Source organism: Pseudonaja textilis, chromosome 6 (genome assembly GCF_049901715.1).
Source record: "Pseudonaja textilis isolate UNSWEBS1 chromosome 6, rPseTex1.2, whole genome shotgun sequence".
In the NCBI taxonomy this organism is placed as follows: Eukaryota; Metazoa; Chordata; class Lepidosauria; order Squamata; family Elapidae; genus Pseudonaja; species Pseudonaja textilis.
This window is the reverse complement of record NC_141995.1, coordinates 33,771,493-33,790,154: the sequence shown is the minus strand read 5'-3', so window position 1 is coordinate 33,790,154 and position 18,662 is coordinate 33,771,493. Positions and strand designations below refer to the sequence as shown.

Genomic DNA, 18,662 nt, shown 5'->3' with positions numbered 1-18,662 from the left:
AGGGGGTGGCTTCATTGGCTTTGGAAGAAAATGGGGAAGACCAGGCCAAGTCAGGCCAAGTCAGGCTTGCTCTGGGATTTCCCAGAAACATGGGAGCATTTTGGGAAATTTGGAGCAATAAAGGAGTGGTTTGAACTGCCAGCTGCCTGTGTTGCCATTGTGCCATGCCCCGGGCCATCACAGTTACAACTGTGTACAGATACAAAAGTGCTCCTACAGACAAGCACAATCCAAAGCGCACTGAATATGTCTCTTCAAATGGGGATGAAATGTTTGCAGCCAAATTGCCAAGCTCAGAACTCAAACCAATAACATTACTACCAACCTGAGCTACTAATATTCAAAGACATATCCAACATATTTTCCTCCTATTTTCCCCACAACAACTCTTTGAGGTGGATTGGGCTAAGAGAGAATGACTGGCCCAAGGTCATCCAGCTGGCTTTTATGCCTATGGCAGGACTAGAAATCACTGTTTTCTGGTTTATAGCCTGGTGTCTTAACCACTAGACCAAAATGGTTCTACATTATTTGTTCCTTCCTTATATCATGTTATAGAAGGAAATATTCCTTTAATATTCATTATTTTGTAAAATATGCATACTTCTTTGTTGTAAGAGAACAAATACTAGTATGTTATCACCTATCTATTATCACATTACCACGTATAAGGCTATTTTAAATCATACTGGATAGTATACTGCAGGGCTGTCAAACTCCTGGCCCGTAGGCCAGATATGTCACGTGCTGGCCACACCCATGCCCGGTTTAACAAAGGGGGAAAAAGTCCCAAGATGACACATGATGCCACCATGATGATGTGAGTTTGATACCCCTGGTATACAAGGTCTTCAACTAGAGTGGATTTCAGTTCAAATGCCATGCTGGCTAGAAATTATGGCAAATACAATGCAATACTACTGAAAGGTGCAAAATGGGAACGAATTCTATTGATGTTCCAAGCAACAAACATTGTATTTAATAGCAACTGGTATTAAACAGTTCCAAAGTTTGCTTTTTCCAAGGCAGCACAAATGTTTATGTATTTCCTCAAGGAAACACATTCGCAGCATACCACACCATATTTGTAAATGTTTATCTTTTATGGAAGGAACAAAAAGCTACAGAGTGCTTTGTTATTGTCCTAATGAACGCCTGGTATTTTATACAATTAAGATGAATGGCCCACAATAATGCCAAGCATTACTAACTGGAAATTGTTCTCAAGAGACTAATGATTTGCAGTTTCTTTTAAGGACAGATTCATGAGAGCTTAAAGCATGCTTAGCCAAGGTCTGATTCCAATGCATTGTAAAGGTGGTAAAATGGTATGCTACTTTACTAACAAGTCATACTTTAGGCATTATCTTTAATAGGGAAGGAACTTTTGTGCATATAGTTCCACAAAAACAGGCAGCCCTGAAAATTGAATTGTAGTTTTTAAACAAGTTGAAATGGATTCAGTATTGATGTGACTCGGCTGCCACAATGGTCACCACAGGAAAGTTGCACGGTGGAAGCAAAAATCTAACTGAATTCAATGTTCTGGAAAGTATACCTGATATCAAAAAACGAGTGATACAATGAACAATGTGATAACCTCATTCTTGAATTGATGTATGACTTTTTAGCAATTATTATGTGCTTTATTTTTATTAAGTAATTCTAGTGTAATCAATTATGCATATTCATGCGCCTCAGCTCCATTGCACATAGTTTCAGATATGCCATTAAGCGCAATGCACAATGCCATAAATTGAGCAAACATGTAGATCTTCCATTCCTCAATGTTGTTCTCACTTGCCTATACATTTATCACCAAATATCATTTTCCAAATTTTCAGGGCTGCCTGTTTTTGTGGAACTATATGCACAAAAGTTCCTTCCCTATTAAAGATAATGCCTAAAGTATGACTTGTTAGTAAAGTAGCATCACATATAGAATGTTAAGGGGGCATAGCAATCCAAGGTTCTTTCATTATTTAAACTGTTATTTTTATTAAGCCTTGGTTACTGCACTGCTGAGTGCTCTTAAAACTATTATCCGAGTCTTTCCAACTATACATGACCATACTTGATAATATATCTAGTGCTTATGCAACAGTCCAGCTAATATTGTATGTAGCTCATATCAAAATTTTATACTTTTTTATTATGCAAACATACAAGAATGTAGATTTAATGTTGGTCTTGGAACCTATTAAACATTTTAGGTGTCATTTAAAGATGGAAATGCTTTGATGAAGACTTGTACCTTTTTAATTCCACTAAAATCCCAATCTATCTCTAACCCAGTCTGTGTAGCAGCTGGGTTTCCAATGAGCCAAGAGTTTGGGTTTTAAAGTTATTTTTAATGCAGCTCAGTATGACTCATGCTTAGCGAATCTTGCAGGAATGTTGAATATTGGTAAGGCAGGAGATATTACATTTGGAAGAAAGCTCCCCCCTTCTCTAAGGCTCTTAAGTTCACATTAATTCCATTGATACCAAATCAGGCCTACATATGCAACAGGATAAAATAGAAGATTAAAGTGGAATATTGCATTTTAGCATTTTACGTTGGAATTTCAGAACACACAGAGACACATTATACAATTACAGAAAAAAAGAAAGTATTCCCTGCTTATAGTAACTTACAAAGAAAAATGTTTATATATATTCTGTTGTTCTGGTTAATGCAGTATTATCAACACTCAAGTGCAATTATTGTTGATTTCATGAGATGCATTAGAGATAGAAAAAAAACTGGTTACAGATATTCCTATTGTACTATTAAAGTGATATTCAAATATTCAGTTATTTCTTTAAATTAACATTTACATCTCTCTTTAACTTGCAATGGTGAGATTAATATGCTATGTGAATGACCAGTTAGCTTCATAGTCCATTCTCCGAGTCTTCTTATATGTAGCTGAATTTAAATATATATTGAAGTACTAATGAACTAATTGAATCATCTGTTCATTCATATGACAAATCTCTCATTAGCATTTTGAATGCAGGACAAAGCATAGTCCAGTGCAGAAATACATTCTGAGATTCTTGGTTTGTTAAAAAAAAATCCTGCACAATTATGTATTGTTAAAATCTAAATTTAAAACTGATAATTGTAACAAAAGTATTTTTATGGGTTAAAAATGTACAAGGAAACTATTTCATCGCTATAAAGAAAAACATCAACTCAGATGTTTTGACAGGTCTATTTTCTCTAAATAAGCCAAACACACTGGTTGATTAATAATATTTCATTTTTTTTCAAACTTCAAATCTGTTTTAGATTCGAAATAAGAGTAAAGCATCCAAGGCTGGGTTATGTGAAGGAGATGAAGTGATATCTATCAACGGCAAACCTTGCGCTGAGTTGACTTATTCTGAAGTTCTTCTTCTGATGGAAGGCCTGACTGACACTCTTCAAATGCTTATCAAAAGGTATAAGGAATTCAGATTTATTTCTTATCTTGATATAGTACAACCTCAACCATTAGCCTATGGATTACATTCTTTTAATTATGTATTTAATTTTATTTATTATGAAACTTATATGCCACCCATCTTGCCTAGAGGTGATTTTTTTGATTGTGAACTTAACAGATCATAATTCCCAGGAAAGTTTAGATATTTGTAAGCAGATTCTTAAGTAGCTAGTCACAATCATTCTGAATTAAATCCAGAAACACATCTGGAAAACAATTTCAACACAAAATTGTTGATATGAGTTCTGTTTCTTTGACTTGCACCATCACCCAAGACACTAACAATTTTTCAGTTTATTTTTTCAGAGAAAAGGGGATGTAGACCCTTATGGAAGTTTATGCAATCTACACTCCTTTTTTATGCTAATGCTACTATAAATTCACTTACCACAATGACTACATATTTGTTAGAGCAAACGTGCTTACATGAATAATGAAATGGTAATTAACTAAAAGAGTTAAGCTTGTAGCCTTAAATCTACCAAATGGCTTTTGAGTAAACATGAGCAGGACTGATTGTGCTATCAGTTGCAACATAAAATTATTTGAGATTGAGAAGATGCAAAATTTCAAACTAGTTTATGTAATTTGCAGGTTTTATGTGCTAGACCAGGCAGTTTTGGGAACCTAAAAGCAAAGCTTTTTCTCCATACATGGGACCAAAAGAATTAAATTATCTTTTGTTATTCAGGTTTCTGGTTTGTGGTGGGTAACTACTAAATAAATAAATAAACAAATAAATAAATAAATGTCAGGTTGAGCAATGATTAATAAGATTAATGTTCTTTCATATGTTATTACTGTGTGGAACTTTATTCTGTGTAATGATATTTCAAAGCTATGTTATATAGAATTTAAATTCCTCAAAATCAAGTTTGTAGAGATAGACGTTTTTTCTGTAATGCAACATTTATTAATGAAATTATATCAGCTAATCATAAGGTAATGTATCATGATATGAAGTCTTCCTGGTTTTCTCTTCTAAATTACAGTTCTTAGATTCCTTCCTTCCTTCTTCTTTCCTTCCTTTCTTCCTTCCTTCGTCCCTCCCTCCCTTCCTCCTTCCCTCCCATTGAAGCATTAACAGTTCAATAATTACATCTCAGTTCAATAATTGCATTTCAATTGCACCTATCTTAAGTATTGTGCAGATACTTAATTTATATAACAGGGGAGGAGAAATAAGAATTACCCATGTCTTCTTGGCCAATTTAATTCCTACTGTATTGCATAATCAAAGTAATATTAGCCAAATATTAGTACCTATATTGTCAGGACAGAGAAAAGGTGCTTAGGAAATCTACGTTAAAGTCTTCTCCACAGAATGGCTTTACATAGCCTTTTCCCAATTCTAAGCTGACTTTTGTGCTAATGCACATTTCTTCTTGTCTTAAAGTACCCAAACAAATTAAAAATGGGCTTCTGTATGGGCTTCTTTCAGGGGAGCCAGAAGGTAATGAGAATGAGGGGAAACTGCTGCAGAACTACAAAGGAGATATTGCAAAACTGTTTTTAGCAGTTTCTCTGCAGCAGGAGCTGAACTGGTAGATTTCTGAATTTAATAAAAGCCCAGGGCCTCATGGGTGATACCCAGAGGTGGTATTCAGCAGGTTCTGACCAGTTCTGGAGAACCGGTAGTAGAAATTTTGAGTAGTTTGCAGAACCAGCAAATACCACCTCTGACTGGAGGTTTTAAAGTATCCTTCCCCTGCCACGCCCACCAAGCCACGCCTACAGAACCGGTAGTAAAAAAAATTGAATCCCACCACTGTTTTGAATTGGTGCAGCCTTCATATAAGAAGGCTCCAGACACTTTGACAGAGAGAGAATAATGAGTGTAAAAGAACTGGAAATGATCTCCTGGTCATCTTTACCAAATAGCAAATATAATTTGTGGAGAATTGAGCAAGTTGGGTTTTCTGATCAAATTCCTTACAGGATAAGTAATTATTTGATGAAAGTACATGATTCTTACCAATAAGATCCAAATATTTCGGCCTTACTGTGTGTGAGACTGTAGAGAAAATAAGTCTACATGCGCGCGCGCACACACACACACACACACAGAGAGATTTTCAAAATCCAGTCTGTCTCTCTCTCTCTCTCTCCCTTCCTCCTCCCTCCCTCCCTCTCTCTCTCTCTCTCTCTTGATTTTTCCCTGCACATATACAACCTAAGAACCCAAGCTACCAATAAAGATTAACAAGTATCTGGCTTATACCCAGTTTTTCTTCTTACAAGGAAATGTTTATGAATTTATTATGTGTAAGTATGGAGCTCAAGCATTGATTGTCCAAGTAATATAACGTGATCAAAACCATCTACAATCACAGGACTTCATAAATTAATATGTTTGTCTTTCATGCTAGTTCCGTCATGTTTGAATAAATGTTATGGATTGGTCCAAAGCCAAATTGTATTTCCAGCAACTGGTGCAAACTAGTTGTGAAGTATCACAGCAATACTGAGCAACGTGCCTTTCATATATCATATATAACTTTTCGAATGACTGTGCCATGTAATATAATAGCTGTAGATTCTCCAGATTTATGACCCGCTTCTAATTTTATTTTAAATTCACCTGTGGCAAAAAAATCTATGTAGACAGGTAGAATATGTGCACATTATCATCCAGAATTGTAGCCTTAGATGTATAGTAAGATTAGCATTGCCTGTAATAGGATTTGCAATAACACTTCTTCGATCAGCCATTCTTAATGTCCAGTTCTCATTCCCATATATCATTACAGACCATTGTTCTAACTAGCCTGCTTTTTATATTTATATCAATATATCTGCTTTTCCAGATGATATTTATATTAGCCATTGCAATGTGGCCTCCCAGGTTTAACTTGATGCTTTAACCACTACACCAAACTGGCAGTTTTCTATATATAATACTAATAGATAAAATGGTTTTCAAGGTCATGAATATCAAATTATGCACACTTTGTACAATTTGTTGTATGTTTGTATATCTGCAGATTCTCCAATGGGGCAAATGAAACTTTAAGTTCTGAACTAGAAAACGAAAACCTCACTGACATTAAAAATAAGGAATATAAAGAAAGCACAACCCTACAAATCAGAACAGCAATGCCAAGTCCCCACCAGGAATCGCAGATCATAGTGCCAACTGAGGAAACACTCCCAACAAATACAAAGCAAACTACTGTGGATTTTTCTGAAGCAAAGCAAGAAATAATCCCCTGCTACAAAATCCCTCCCAAAGTGATTGAAGCCCCTAAAGTACACTGCACGGAGGCATCTGCCTTCACTGGAGGCAAGCCCGGCTCTACAGTTGAGTTACAGTTGTCCTTTCCACCTGACAGGAATAAAAGCAGCAGCACTGGGTCTGGTCTGACTGTTGTGGAAGTCCAAGAGAGCAAGCCTCTGGAGACAGGATCAGTCCTAAGACAAGAAGCGATTAGCTGGCTAAAAGAGCCCTCTGCCCAGTGGACAGGCAAGATAGTCCAGATTGTTGGTGGCAAAGAGATCCAAGAGACTCATGAAGGTGAGAGAAAGGAACCCTCTCTAACTAAGGTTGAAGTGATTCTGGACTGTTCTGACCAGGCAACAGAAGCATCCAGATTTCTGGCCGAAAAGGGGTGTGTAGAGTCTCAAGTGGAAGGAGGGCAGTCAGAAGCACCTCCTTCTGTAGTCTCCTTTGGAATCTCATCAGAAGGCACAGAGCAGGGGGAAGACGAACAGCCCTCCGAGAAGGAACCCAGCAGACCTCACAAACACCGGGCAAGGCACGCCAGTAAGTACAGCGTGGCTAAACTGGGTGGCAGAGCATGAGGGTTATACTTTGTGAAAGGCAATCTGGCAGAGAACAGTTGCAACCATCTGCTTAGCAGCAATAAATATTTCAAAGAGGGATTACCTGAATAAGTCTTCATTTTCTTCTTTCTTCACTCTTCCTTAAACAACTGCTATTTCTTTATTAATGCTTTCAAACTGTTTTTGCAAACTCAGTTAAAATGAATTATGACAAGCAGGCGATAAGCTTTGTAACTCTAACTGCAGAGCACGTTTTGTAACACAAACCTGTTTGTGTCTGAGATATTGACTAACTTTTTTCTTCTGGATATGTTTGTATAAAAAGGCTATTAGATAATTTAAGAATGGCTTAAAACTTAACTTTTAAAAAATCCCAGAAGAAAATAAGAAAGAAAAGAGGAAAGAGAAGGGAAGAGAAGGGAAGGGGAAAGGAAAGGAAAGGAAAGACAGGAAAGGAAAGAAAGGAAAGGAAAGGAAAGGAAAGGAAAGGAAAGGAAAGGAAAGGAAAGGACCAAGTAGTGAGGTTTGATGATGCTTGCTGAAGGTTACTTTGACAGACACCAGCATGTGTATTTTTGGCTAGTTATATGATCTTTTCAGTTTTGCAAGGCTTCCCCAGTTTGTAAGGTGAACTGACTATTCCTTCTGCTTCGTATACCTGGAAATGAGTAGAAAATCTAGGCAAAGACTGCAACTGGAAGTAACCTAAGGACCAAGCAGTAATAAAATTTGAAAAGACTTACTTGAAAAATATTTTGTCAGAGCATCTGCTTGTTTTTTCAATTCTATTGTTGGCATCTGGGCAATCATTTCTGACTATTTCAAGAATTCCATCAAAGGATTTCATTGCAAAATGGCCAAGGCATGATGACATACTCTAGCCCTGAACTATCTTAACAGAGCATGCCAGGTTAGGCATGTTCACCCATTGCAAATTCCTCCGTATGCGTATTTTTAGGAAAACAGCCATTTGTAGTAACCTGTGGATTAAACTGTTGCTTAGATATAACGTGTCCATATGTGAGCCACATATTTATGTCATATTAAATGATGTATAAAGGAAGAGCACACAACCTTGGCATTTTGGCCTACTTATGCCTGACAGATTACATCATTACTTTAAAGAGAAATGAGTAGAACAAAGCAATCATACTAATATTTTTCAACTGATACGTGGAGCTACTTCAGCTTGAATGCACTTAGGATTCCAAAACTTAACATGAAAAGAGAAAAGATAAAGATAGATTTCCATGTCACAAATTAATTTAGGAAGTACTCACAATTTCAAGGACACCTTGCAAGTGATTATATTTATGTGGCTCTACCTATAACATAGCAATGTAACAATAGAGATGGTTTATGAAGCATAAGAGCTAACTTTTAGGATAACTGGTTTTATTTTTATGAAGCAACAGCAAATTGTTACCTATAATGTATTATTATTACATTTTCACTACCATGGAAAAGATTCAAATTCCGAAATAGCCTAACCGGTTGGGGTGGAGCTGGTGCCATTTTATACTTCTAACCTTAGTCTAACTCTCAAGCAGATTACAGCCGAATAAACCAACAGAGCATCTACATGTTTTGCAGTATAAAATCAAATAAATAACTATCCTACACTTTATAATTTTGACAGAGCTCTGATTTAATATAATATAATATATGTCTCTAATATAAGAATTACATTACAATTATCTGCTTCCGTTATTTTTTGCCAAATATATGGGGATTTTATGAGCCAGTCCTTTGTTTGTGTTCTCAAAAGTATGTTCCTATCCATTGGACTGATTCCCAGGTAGTGCAGCTTAGATTCTATTTCCTAATATTTGGACAAATATCTTTGCATTGCAGAATGGGCGATACTTGAACTAAAATGTGAAAATGTAATACTGTATAACAGGCAATGTAGATTAAAACAGGATGATTTAAACAGGATCAAGTTTCTATCCTCTTCAGCTCTTAAAAATGTTATTAGCAGCCTGATTATATATAAAATTTATGTTCATTTTAGATTATAAACCCACACTATTTAGTATTTTTGTTCCATATTAGTTTAGCTTTAAACTTTCTAAAGTCAGGTATATTTCCAATCAGCAATCACATTGCATTCATAAAGCATTTGGACAGATTTGTGTTCTAATTTAAAAATAAATGTGTTAGAAAACATGTAAATATTTGTACAAGTCTTACTTTCAGGGAGCAAAGGGAATCAAAAATAGGTGTTCATAATATTTTAGGATTTTATCTGAAACTGGACTATGAGCTCAGTAGGTTACTCTATTTTATAATGAACTGCTTTTAAAACCAATTGCAAACACAATTTTTACATGTTATGAAAAGCTACACAGACATAAATCCTCTTTGGATGTTCATTCCTGCTTGGGCTCCAATAATACATCAACTTATTTTTCACCCTTGGTTTAATTTAAATTACTTTCATTATTACTTTCAGACAGTTTGATAGTAAGATAGCCAATGGTTTCTTGTAGTATCTGCATGTCATCAATAATACATTATATAAGTTAGATCTGTTTGTTCCCTTTGAATCTGATCTTTTCATTTGAATGAACAACATATCACAACTTGGGCATAATATATATACTTTGTAGCCTATATAGTCTATAGCCTGCATCCATTAGACTTTATTCAGCTAACTATATGAATTGGTGACCTGCTTGTCCTGAATGCTCAATATGGACAATCCATTTCAAACCAGATAGCAATTATTCAATAAAAAGGGGGTGAAATAAAATACATTGCTTATGAAAATAAATGAAAATAAATCAATTTTATGAAAATAAAGCATCAATTAGTTTACATGTCTTCCAGTCCACCATTGTCAGCCATCTGGTATTCCAGAATATATTCTTGACAGGGACATACTGTTCATTCTAAGAATACATGTTGGCAAAAATATTCTCTCTAGAGTCTAAAGAAAATGCCAGACTAAATGGCGAAGGATCCATTGCGTGTTGTCATTTCCTTGCCCTAGGTCTGGAAACCTCAACATGTCACCTAGAGACGTAGTATGGAACCATTGGTGTTAGCAAGCTTCCTTTTCCCTCCTGGCCTTTTAGATATTTCATACTATTTAAAAATTAAAAGAAGGGGAATATGCAACTATGCAGTTTCAGGATCAATTGAAGAATGCTTCTATGATATACATCAGGCCCGTAAGAATATTTAAATTGTGGGTGGCCACAGTCCATTCCTTCATTTAAAAAAAAGTAGCATACTATCCAGAAAATGAAGACAAGTAAGCAGAGAAGAGTTGACAGGTAGCATTTTGATCAATTGATGCCTTGAGGCTGATTATTCTCACATGATTGAATTTTATCAACAAACTCACATACATATACATATACCACGTACACACAAACAAACTGCCTCTCCAAATCCCACATGTTCTCAAAATTCCAAATAATCAAGGTTTATTTTTTATATTTATTGGTTAGGAATGGCATAAAATATTCCTACTTTATTTTAGGTATTCATACACATACATACACTCACACACATTTTAAGTCCCATTGTTACCACTGCTACCACTTAGAATCTATATATTGTGGTCTGATCTCATAGTATATTTATGTTATTACCTCTGCAGTCTCTACTAGAAGAGATTTATTATATTCTGCTCCCTTTTATTCAAAAGTTGGTAATAGATAATTATTAAACAGTGTACTTTCATGGAGATTACTGTAGGATTCTTCTCCTTAAAAAATGACTCCAATGAAACCCTTCTGGTTGGGTGACTTTGAGCCAGTCCCTCTCTCTTAGCCCTAGGAAGAAGGCAATGGCAAACCACAACTAAAATCTTAGCATAAAACTGCAGGGGCTTGTCCAACCAGTTTCCAGGAGTCAGAAACCAACCCAAAGGCACAAAATAAATAAAAATTAACAAAATAATTTACATTTTAAATTTTTTTTTTAAACTAAAATTTAAAAATCAAATTCTAATAGTGCACATACCAGAAAAAAAAAAATTCATCCTAAAGCCTACTAGCCCAAAGTTGGAGAGAAGGAGAACTTGTACTAGATTAAAATTTAGTAATAAATTACTTAAATGTGATTATTTCCATCCAGCTAATGTTTCAGCAAGAAAATTTCCTGTATGAATTATTAATCATTACATAAATGAGTCTTCTTTGAATTAGTATATCTAAATCCTAAAACCTCTCAAAGCTCTGCAGATCCAAGTTAATATCCATCATAAAAATATGGCCCACTTATTTATCTTCTCTCTTACTTGGTCCATATATCTGCTTCTTTCTGGGTGAATATATAACATCGAAATTTTGTGTAAGTTGAGATAGCAAATCTGTGAGAAGAAAAGATTAATCAAAGAATGTCACCAATGAAGGAATGCTTGCTATGGAATGGTCATGGTTGCAACTGTGGGAAAAGATTAATCTTAATGCCCTGCCCATACTTCCTTTGTAGGGGAGAGGAATCAGGCTCCAAAGAAAGAAAGAATTGTATTACAGTCTTATAACCCACATAGCTATTGTTAAAATTGTTGTCATATTATGCACTAAAATATGTTCTTTACTCTTTTCCTATAGGGCTGAGAAGGAGTGAGAGCCTATCAGAGAAGCAGGTGAAGGAAGCCAAGTCTAAATGTAAAAGTATTGCTCTCTTACTGACAGCAGCTCCAAATCCCAATTCCAAAGGAGTGTTGATGTTTAAGAAGCGTCGCCAAAGGGCCAGAAAATACACTTTAGTTAGCTACGGCACTGGGGAACTAGAACGTTACGAAGACGAAGGTGAAGAAGACGAGGGTGAAGAAGGTGAGAAGGAGAACACTTTTGAAGTAACTTTATTTGGCACAAGTGAGTCAGAAATTGATGAAGATTTCTTCTCTGACCTGGATAAAGAAGAACGCATTGTGACATTTGATTGGGATACTGGACTACTTGAGATTGAAAAAACACCCAAACGTGGGGACGAGATGTCACAGCTGCTTCCAGAGACCAAGGGCAAAGGGGCACTCATGTTTGCCAAAAGACGTCAAAGGGTAGACCAGGTCACTGCTGAACAAGAAGCAGTGAAGATGCAGAGTGTGCATAGAATTGAGGCACACCAAGAGGCCACTTCAACAGACACCATCCAAAATATGAGTTCTTCCTTTTATCAAGCAAAACAAGAAGAATCTGCCAGAATGCAGAAAAGCCACATCAGCAAAAGCTACATAGAAATGAACCATAGTCCTAGAACAATAGTTCAGCAAAATGGCATCAGGGTTGTCCCAGAGATAAATATGATACATCCCCCTCCAGAAGCTGTTAGCTTACCTACTTCAAACAGAACAGCCAAGCCTTTCCCTGGTGTTCAGAACAGAGCAGCGGCTCCCTTTTCACCCCCAAGAAGCATGGTGGCTCTTCCCTCCGATCTTCCTGCCCCACCTCCCTATACTTCAGTTAGCCCACCACCTGAAACATTATATAGAACTGTTTTGACTCCAATGGCCACAAGCATGAGTCAGTCAACATTGTGGTCTCCAACAGAATCAACAGAGCAGATTGCATCCAGGGATGAACGGATTGCTGTGCCTGCAATAAGAACTGGAATATTACAGGAGGCCAAGAGAAGAAGCACTGCAAAGCCTATGTTTACATTTAAAGAAGCCCCCAAAATGAGTCCAAATCCTGCTCTTTTGTCCCTCGTACAGAATACAGAAGGCAAAAAACCTGCCACTGGTGGCTTTGAATCTGGTCCTGAAGAAGACTACCTCAGTTTGGGAGCAGAGGCCTGCAATTTCATGCAAATCCAGGCTGCCAAACAAAAGATCCCACCCCCAGTTGCTCCCAAACCCTCAGTAAAGGTTTCTCCGACTTCCACAACACCTATTTCACCAGTCTGGTCACCTCCAGTTGTTGCTGTTGCTCAAGCTCCCATCTTTCCGGTTCCAAAATCTCCAGAAGTAGCAAGCCCAGCAGCCATCAAAGTAGCACAACCAGCTTATCCCCCTCCACAGCCTCCACAACCTCCACAGCCTCCTGGTACTCTTCACCTGGAATCTTCTTTTAAGGGTCCTCAAGTTTCATCACCCCACCAAAATTATACCCCCAAAACAACACCCATCACTCCATTAGGAAATGCTGTCCTTGCTGGTGGAGTGGGGCCAGCTTTTGAGATGCCTCCAGCTATGAGTGGTAAGGGGGCTCAGCTCTTCGCTAAAAGGCAATCACGGATGGAAAAGTATGTAGTAGACTCAGAAACTGTGCAGGCCAATCGGCCCCGGCCTTCATCCCCAACTCCTTCATTACCAGCATCTTGGAAATATTCATCTAATGTCCGAGCACCGCCTCCTGTAGCTTATAATCCCATTCAGTGTCCATCTTATCCTCTTGCTGCTGTCAAGTCTCAGTCACAGCAATCTGGAGCTACCAAAACTACTAAGAAAAAATCTAAGAAACAATTAAGCTCCTTAGAAGTGATGAAGCATCAGCCATACCAGCTTAATGCATCTTTATTTACTTTCCAACCTCCATTTGATACTAAGGAAAATCTCCTTCCCAAACATCCTTCAAAGATCGATTCAGTGTCTGCCTTGAAACAAGCTGTACCATCAAGGGTACTCAATGCTGGTTCTCCCTCTAATGCTCAAGCTTCTTCAGTATATTCTGTACCAGCCTACAGCTCACAACCATTCTTCCCATCAAGTGCTTCTAGTCCTGTAATTGAGCCCTATACATCAATGGGCTGTCCTACATTTTTGAAGCAAGAACCAGCAGCATCTCCTGTATTTTCTGTTCCCAAGCCAAAATTCTCAGCCAAGAAAGTTGGTGTCACAGCACAGGTGTGGAAACCGACAGTCATTGAAGAGTAAAACATAGATACAACTCACTATTCACTTGTCATGAATTCTTTATAATCATAACCTGACAGCCAAAAATGATCCTCAGCTTACTTAATAATTTTCAAATATATCACATAAAATTGGGGTCCCAAAAAGGCTTAAGCCTGAAAATTTATGCACATTTATCATGATGTAATAAATTCAGAGATAATTACTTCAGGTAACTGTGCATACATCAATTATTTTACATGAATTAAAATGAATATTAACTTGCAAAAATTGTATGCATTTATGTATACAATAATGTTATTACTATTATTCAAGTAGGCACATAGGATATTCTATCACAGTCATGTACTAGTATAAAGTGAGTAGGCAGTGCTTTGATACACACATACTCAGTGGATTCTGTTCCTGCATTTTATCAATTAGAACGTAGTTTTCATAAAGTTCTACTGTTAGGGAACGAAAATATGCTAATCCAAATGCCTGAGTATAGCCAACCAATTATTTCTGGAAAATGGCAATATTATTACTCATGAATTCATTGTGTATACAATATAGATCTGACTCAATTCTGCAACTGAATCCTTATAAAAATTCTGTTAAGCCTCCTCATTATAATGGGGTGAATCTTACTGTTAACTTTTTGTATTACATCATGAGAGTGGGAATGTATAACTTTCTTTTTATGTTCCCACAATCAAAAGTTGAATATGCAAAATTGTAAAATCAAAGTGGCAATTCCTTGATTCTCAGCTAAGATTACAGATAGGCCAGCAGAAGTACATGATTTTGAGAATATATCTATGTAAACATTAATCCTTGTGCAGACAATCAGATAATAAGGCTGTGTTTCATTTAATTCCTATCACCGTAAGAGGATAATTTGTATACATTAAGCACAGATAGGTTGCTTTTTTGTTGTTGTTGTTCAGTTGTGATACTTTCATAGAATGGGGCCTTCAGGGTAGATTAAATATGACACACTGTCATGAATTACCTCTGATCTCCGACTTCTTGCAACTATAAATATCTTTTAAGGAAGATTATAGCAAGTTTTGGAAAAAGAAGGACATTAGGGAAGGAAGTTTAGGGTGTTTCCCTTTTTAAATAATGTTGATCTCTTCAACATTAGCATAGTTCTACAACTGTCATATTATGTATCATTAGAAAAAAACTATTAGAGCTCTTGAAGAGCCAAGAAGATAAACTGGCTTCTACAGCTTTGGAAATGGTGCAATATGTCATTGTGAAAGCAGAGTGACTAAAATCTGAAAGGACATATCAGTCTTGCAACCAGAGTAGTGATGTGCCTAAAACCTGATTGAAATATGATATAGCTTGATTCCTCACCTCATTGCTCATCTCTGGGGCACATTCTTGTTTTCACTTGGGACTTTCTAATCTTGCTTCTTTCACTTGTATTTCTTTTCATTATATTCTTGTTCTCACTCTTTTAATTAATATGTGGTGGACCAGGAGGATCAAGACACTGTTACCATGCCACCTTCTGCTAAGATTATACCTGCTTATTTCAGTCTGTGCATACAAACGGACAACATTTTTATGTCCAGTAATGTTTCAATCAGTAGGTGGATATTTACAGATCAATGCACTCAGATGAGTTTATTTTCACATGAAATAACTAATTGATGGACTTTTCCTGTTCTTTCACTGAATTTGTTTGCTAATAATTAGTCAAACTAGTACAACAAACCAATAGCATGGTCCTATGTCTTTTACAAGGTAATTCCTACTATTGTCTGAAGAATTTACCTTCAGAATATTTTCCCGTAGGATTGTACCTAAATAGTATGAATTAATTTAAAACTATGAAAATTCTAGTCTTAATTTGCGATAAGCTGCAAATATAGTGAAACAGTTGAATAATAACATTTTATGTAAAGACATTTTATGTACTACTGACGGGAAAAACATATTGAAGTCTGCTTTAGGAACTGCACAGTACCCATCAAGTTTAGTGTTGTCTATTTTGTCTCTGAAGCTCAGGATAAGATCTTTGTCAACACTGCTACTTTGTCCTGTTAATTGGAGATGCCAAGGAGCTCTTCTGTCAATCATCTATTGAAACTTCTTGACTTCTTATATTTCTTTGAAAATGAAATTAACTTGTACTCTGTTCACAATAATCACTTGGCTAGGGCAACCCAAGAAAGAGACATATTATAATTTGTCCAGCCATTAAAAGAATGATATGAAATTAATTTCAGAAACTTCTGATTCAATATTACTAAAATATAAATGATTGTGAATCATATACATGCACCTACTCACCTTTACCAATAATCATAATTAAAATGTCTTTATAGACAATGTATGCCCTGATACACAGAAACATAAACCAAAGCATCATTTCCTGGTTTCCATTTCCACCATTATGGCATGACATCATGATTAAAAAGAAAAATGTAAGAGAAGCCATAGAATATGTTATATGAACAGATTGCTGGAGACTGTGAAATTATGGACACAAGACAAGGGAGAATAGTATTTCCTCTATAATATAGATGGGGTTTTTTTGGGGTCATTGTGAGGTTGAAGATTTGGGCACGTTGAAGGTCAAATTTAAAAAGGAAAAAGTTATGAAATGTGCCTTATAGTATTATGTGTTTGGAAGAGATTTAACGTTTTATATATGCAGATCAAGCATTCCTTGACAATACATATTTTTATCAATATTGCATAAAAAACTGCTAGACTAGCACCTCGGTCTTAAATATATTGAACAAGTATTTATCTTAATTACCACAGGACCTGTGTCTGGTGTTCAAGTGCTAGTTGGCTTTAGATAAATTATTTATCTGAATTAGCCAATATTGGAAGTCAAGGGTGACTGGTTTTTTTAATGACTCAATGTATTCTGCACAGAAATCTATACAAAGGATTCTTTTCAACACAAACTAAGATTATATGGTACCAATATTTTAATCCTCTTGAGATCTTTTTGTTCATTTTCCAATTGCAATTTGCTGTATTTTTCCCTTACATTAAAATTGTTCCTTTCTTCTTTGTTTTTATTTTCTTTCATTTCCCAAATATTGATCGGCAATTTTAAAATATTAGCTTTTCTTTCTTCCTAATTTGTTTCCTTCCCTAAAATAACTCAGAATACTCCACTGAATCCAATCAATAACTCCACTGAATCCATATTCTTGAATGAATAGACTGCCCCTTAACTATATTACCACTAGCAAACTGGCTCTTAGATTAACATAATCTTATGTCTTTCTACCAAATGCTGGACCTAGGAATTAATTAATTGGAATCATTTCCCAGTTCTGCTGACCCATAATGTCATTTTGTTTCAGTGGCTTATTCTCCCAAGGATGGTTATTCTGCTTCTATGTATCTTTTATTATTCTGTAATTTCATATTTATGTTGTTCTTCTCAAGTTCTCCCCTAGAGAATTCCTCAGCTTGAAGTATGGTGACTGACTCTTATCCTATGCATCAGGATTGGATTATAAATTGAAACTAATAGGGTGGGATCCTTGCTTTTTATTGAAATCTATGCTTTCTAAAGTAGATTAATGAATGCTTTGGGGCCTGAACAAAAAAAGTGAAAACAGCAGCCATGATCTTATAACCAAAGCTCCACTCCTTTCTTGTGTGTGATATGAAGAAATATACAAAAGGATTATGATCACTGTCTTGATTTTTTTTTTTACCCTGGCTCCCATCCCCCACTGCCCACTGACTGACCAAGTTATTGAGAATTACGATTCTGACATAACTTCATTCATAGCATTCATAATGTAGCATGATTTGTCTACAAAGAAGTCTGCAAAATAAATGTTAGTTTTAACTTGTTGAACATATTTATTCAAATCAAAGATTGCTTCTATGTAAAGGTATCTTTTATAATAATCTCTCTCCAGGTTTCTCCCAAAAAAGAATATTACGCTTACATTTATTAAGTGCTCTTTTCAAAAATAACCACCTACAAATTTATTTATGAAGATGTTGTGGATTTGCATAAGGTGCCACTTCAATGTTTACTTTTAAAGAGCATTTTCTGGAAACACTACCATGCCCCCCTATATGGCCCAGGGAAGGCATGTTCTCTTCCTGAGTTGGAGAGAGCTTTAGAATGCTTTTCATATTTTACTTCACAGGGAATGGTTCCCAAAGGGGATTGGTAATAGAATACAGTGCTTCTCGCCTCTTGGTCAAATATGGCCTAGGGATAGGAATGACTGAAAGCCACGGCCAGCTGCTGAGTAGTGTGAGTGACTTCAATGAATGGTATCTGTTCCTACTGTTTAAATAAACCAATTACTATCACTCCTAACCCACAACTTTAATAAGCACTGACTGGCATTCTTATTGAAAGGCACAGAAGTATCAAGGAAAAATAGAAATAATGACTTAAGTTTTTGTAGAATATTCTCAAGCCAGTCTGAATTGTCAAGGAATCACCATGCTTTGTTTTATTTTTGAAATACCCATGTTTTTTTTCACTTTTGGGGGAAAATTTGTAAAACATTCATTAGAAAAGAGACACATTGAGAAGCCAGCAAATAAGATAAGGAAAACAAAACTCTGGACAGTTGTGGAAATTATTAAACTTCACTGAA

At 36.1% G+C, this 18,662-nt stretch overlaps 1 protein-coding gene and 1 long non-coding RNA gene across 2 annotated transcripts in view; one reads left to right on the top strand and one right to left on the bottom strand.

The window, feature by feature from the left end:
- Positions 1-18,662, bottom strand: part of LOC148125447 (uncharacterized) — a 95,656-nt gene that overhangs the window by 5,859 nt on the left and 71,135 nt on the right. The window lies entirely within an intron of this gene.
- SYNPO2 (synaptopodin 2) overlaps positions 1-18,662 on the top strand; it is a 96,509-nt gene that overhangs the window by 62,811 nt on the left and 15,036 nt on the right. The window contains exons 2-4 of the mRNA XM_026697962.2: positions 3,278-3,429; positions 6,458-7,236; positions 11,825-14,061. Coding sequence (XP_026553747.2) covers positions 3,278-3,429; positions 6,458-7,236; positions 11,825-14,061 — 3,168 coding nt within the window. The remainder of the gene's footprint in view (positions 1-3,277; positions 3,430-6,457; positions 7,237-11,824; positions 14,062-18,662) is intronic.